Genomic DNA, 4,043 nt, shown 5'->3' on the forward strand with positions numbered 1-4,043 from the left:
CACCTCCCACCAGCCCAGGTTGCCCAAAGCCTCATCCAGCCTGGCCTTGAACCCCTCCAGGGATGGGGCATCATCCTCCCTGCTCTTACCAGCAGCATCTACAGGGGTTTGTAGGATGTTGAGGAGCAGAGCTGCCCTTCCAGGTCCTGTTCCCATACAGGCATTGCCTCATCCCACATTGTCCCCTACGTGTCTGGCCCCACCAGCTGCCCCATTGCCCCGTCTCAGAAGACCCCCTGCTCACCGAGGAAATCGTCGGCTGAGAAGTGGTCAGCGTCCCAGACCTGCAGGGTGAGGCGAGCGGGGATCTTGTACTCGGTCTCGTCCCAGGAGAACATGGACTCCTTCTTGGAGATGACGATCTTCTCCTCTGCCATCAGGTAGTCAAAGGGGAAGATGTAGCGCCAGTTGAAGTTGCCCTCACCAGTGAGCGAGTGGTAATGGACATCCGTGTCCTGCTTGTCCTCCTGCTGACCCTTCAGCCACCTGCAAAGCCCAGAGGGGTGACAGGGTGGCACACATTACTGGAGGGAGGAGAGGGCACAGGACCATCCTGTCCATGCAGCCAGGATGGCTCCAGGACATAAAAGGCGTGAGCAATGGGCTGGGGCTGCCCAAATCGCCACAGCAGCATCTCCAAAGGGCAGAATGGGCACAGGGTCAAGGGGAGCCAAGAGGGAATGAGGGGCTTGAGAGCAAGAAATGCAAGAGGGTTGCCTGGGCAGGGGGATGTTAGAGGGGTGGGCAGGAGCAAGAAGCATTGCTGGGGATCTGGAGCTGAGCATGCTAGAGGGATGTCCCCATCCTGCACTGGTGGAGGGGACAGGACCAGGGAAGTGGTGGGGATGTTCTCATCCCACCATGGGGTGGCTTAGACCCCCCATGTCAGGGTACATCCATCTGAGCCCCCCATGGGTACTGAGGGGCTGCTGCGGGCTCGGCTTGAGGGTGGGGGGGGTCTCTGCTGACCCCATCTCTGGAGAAAGGACCCGAAGTCCCCAGCTCAGAGAGGCACCGTGTCACTGGGGACAGCGGGGTCCCCATCCTGCCACCCTGGGGGATGGGGTGGCCATGCCCACTGTGCCATTGCATGTGCCCCCATTTTCTGACTCCAGGGAGGAGGATCCCAGAGCAAAAAGGACAGGGAGGATGGTCCCTGTTCCCCCTAGACTCAGGTTTTTTGGGTGTCTGTCTGTCCTGGGGGGCTGCACGCCCAGGGTTGTTCTCTCAAGCTCTGAGCGTGCCGCTGCCCTGCTCTGCCCCACGAAACACAAAAGCCAAGTGATTCCCCCAGATGGGGAAGGGCTGGAGCATCTCTGGTTCAGAGCCATGGCAGGAAAGCCACCAGGCTGATGGGACCCAAGACACCAAAACAGACCCGGTTTTATGAAAGGAGGACGGGGTGCACGCAGAGGAGACCTGGGGAGGCTGCAGAGGAAGCACCGAGCCATTAAATAGTTTAATGGCATCGTCAGCCGCCAGCCTGAGATGCTGTTGCATTGCCTTGAGGTCCTGCAAAGAACTTGGCTGTGGGTGGGTGTGGGTCCCCTCCGTACGGGTGAGTTTTGGAAGGGGCTTTCCCCTCCTGCTGGGTGGGAGGGAAGCAGAGATGGGAACTAACCAGGGTTTGGCTCCAGCTGCTGGAACCAGAGGTTGCAGGGCTGGAATGCCAGGTGGGGGCATCGAGACAAGGTCAAAAAGGGGAAAAAAGGGGAAAAAAAGGGGCAGACGGGACCAAGCAGGGGGGCCTCAGCCATTACCCCCTGACATAGATGTCAGACATCTTCTCTCCTGCCAGGAAAGCATCATCTTCCAACACCACCTCATCCGTGTTCCAGATAATAACCCGCAGCTCAAAGCTGGGGGGTGCAGCCCAGGCACACGGAGAGGGTCGTCCAGCCACGAGAGAGAGACGGAGAGGCAAGAGACACAGCACAGAACACAGCGGCAGCGTTGGCACCACCAGACCCTCCACCACGGTCCATGTCATACCCCCTCCCCACCCCAAACCCACCCCAGGGACCCCAGCGAGCACTAGCATCCTCCCGTCCCGTGGAAGCAGAGGAGGTGGCAGGGGCGTGCCAGGCTGTACCTACCCCCTGACAAAAATGTCACTGGATTTCTCGCCAGTGAAGTAGTCATCGTCCTCCAGGATGACCTCGTCTGTGTTCCACACTATCACTCTAAGCTCATATCTGGCAGGAGGAAGGGAGACAAGGAGGTGAGGCGTGGGGACAGGCGGGAATGGGGTGATGCTGCCAGGAACCGGGCAGGGAACCGCTCACGGGGATGGTATCGGAGGGAGCACGAGGGCAAGAACAGGAGGGGGGGGGTCTCCACGAGAGCTGGGATCAGCACGGGAGCAGAGCAGCAAGGGGAGCTGGACCTCCCTCTGCAAGACTCAAGCCAAAAGCTTGGGGGGAACAGCCCAGCCTTGGTCTGTGGTAGGTTTGTGGCTAAAATGGGGTCTGCAAAACAGTCTGAGGCCAGCTCCCTTCCTGGTTTCCCCACCTTACCCAGCTGTCAGCCCCTGGAAATGGGGGGGAACTATTGCTGCCTTCAGAAGTGAACCTTGTCCCCTGTCCAGGGCAGCCCACGGGGCATCAGGGTCCTTCTTAGGACTCCAGCAGATCCAGAGATGCCGAGATATTCCCAGCACTGCCTTTGGGTGCAGCAACCCTGTCCCATTTGGCTTGGTTGGGAATGCTGGTGATGGAGAAAGCAGCTCTAGTGGGAGAGGGCAGAGGAAGGCTGGGGACAGTGGCAAAGGCAGCCACATGGCTACAAGCCCAACACATTGCTAGAAGCACCAGGGAGTCCCGCAGGTGAGGGGAAAGGGGATTTACAGCTTCCTTCACCTAATCAATGGGGACATCTCAGCTCCAGCTCGTGGGTCACTGCTGAACATGGCTGTCCCGGGCTCTCCTGCAGCCAGCCCTCTGCTCTTCCAGTCTGTACTGGTCTCTGGACCTTGCCCTTGGGCTCAGCTTTCCTGCAGCTGCCTGCTCAGACTGTTCAGACCCCATCTGCAGCCCACTGGGATCAAGGGACGTTCAGGAGGCTCCTGACCAGTATGCCCAGTGCTGTCCCCATATCCTAGTCCTGGGGGTGGGAAAAGGGGCCCAAGGACACAGTCTAGCAGGGTCAGGCAGGGCTGGGAGGGATGCCGAGGGAAGAAAAGTCTTTCTTCTCTCTAAATGAGCTGGGAGAGGGCAGGGTGAGGAGGGAAGGACTCTCCTACACTGTCGCCTGCTCTGTCCTGCTTGGACTGACCAGTGCTGCCCCAGTAACCTTCCCTGTCCCAGTAACCTTCCAGCCATCGCCTCCTGGGAAGGGTCCATCCAAGGTGCCCCAGGGTGCCTTGCCCTGGGAGGGGGTCAGGGCAGGGAAATTTAATTTCCTCGATTACAAGAGCGATGGGGAGCTGCAGGGGCTGGAATGGGTGGGATGCCACCCTTCAGGAGCAGTGCTGGAAGGGGAAGGTGTTCCTCCATGACTCCAGTCTTGGGATCTCTGGAAACACCAGCACGGTTGAGGTACCCAGGCAGCAGGCTGGGCAATGGAGCGGCAGCAGGAGAGGGGAGAAGCAGGGCTCCATCCCCAGGCTCCCGTTTTCCCTGGGTGGGTGGGCTGGGAGGTTCCTTACTTCTTTGGTTTCCTGGGAGAAATATCAATGGCGGGGCCGGGCGCTGGCATGTCCATGGGGAACATGTCCACCCACATCTCCAGGCGACCCTGCAAGGTTGGAGAGGTGCGGTCAGCTCCCCTTGTCCCTCCTTGTCCCTCCCCCACCAGCTGTGTCGTCCCCCTCCCCAAGCTTCTCTTGCCCTTCAACATCAGTCTGGCCGTGCCAGATGTGGGGCAGGGTCTGCAGCACTGAACCCGGCCAGATGTGGGGCAGGGCTCCTCCATCCCATGAGACCTTTTCCACCCCCTGCAGAAGAGTGTCTCCTGGCACGGCGTGGTGCTGAGGTCCATAGGCATGGGGGAAAGTGGGGGGACCAAGAGACTTGGGGGTATGGAGTGGAGCAGGAAAGGTACTG

The 4,043-nt window shown here is 59.7% G+C and overlaps 1 protein-coding gene across 1 annotated transcript in view; it reads right to left on the reverse strand.

Moving 5' to 3' along the window:
• Positions 1-244: 244 nt before the first annotated feature.
• Positions 245-4,043, reverse strand: part of LOC104470737 (otoferlin-like) — a gene marked incomplete at both ends in the record, with an annotated part of 30,381 nt that continues 26,582 nt past the window's right edge. The window contains 3 exon segments of the mRNA XM_010085771.1: positions 245-486; positions 2,097-2,195; positions 3,647-3,735. Coding sequence (XP_010084073.1) covers positions 245-486; positions 2,097-2,195; positions 3,647-3,735 — 430 coding nt within the window.

Source organism: Pterocles gutturalis, unplaced genomic scaffold (assembly GCF_000699245.1).
Source record: "Pterocles gutturalis isolate BGI_N339 unplaced genomic scaffold, ASM69924v1 scaffold22970, whole genome shotgun sequence".
Classification (NCBI taxonomy): Eukaryota; Metazoa; Chordata; class Aves; order Pterocliformes; family Pteroclidae; genus Pterocles; species Pterocles gutturalis.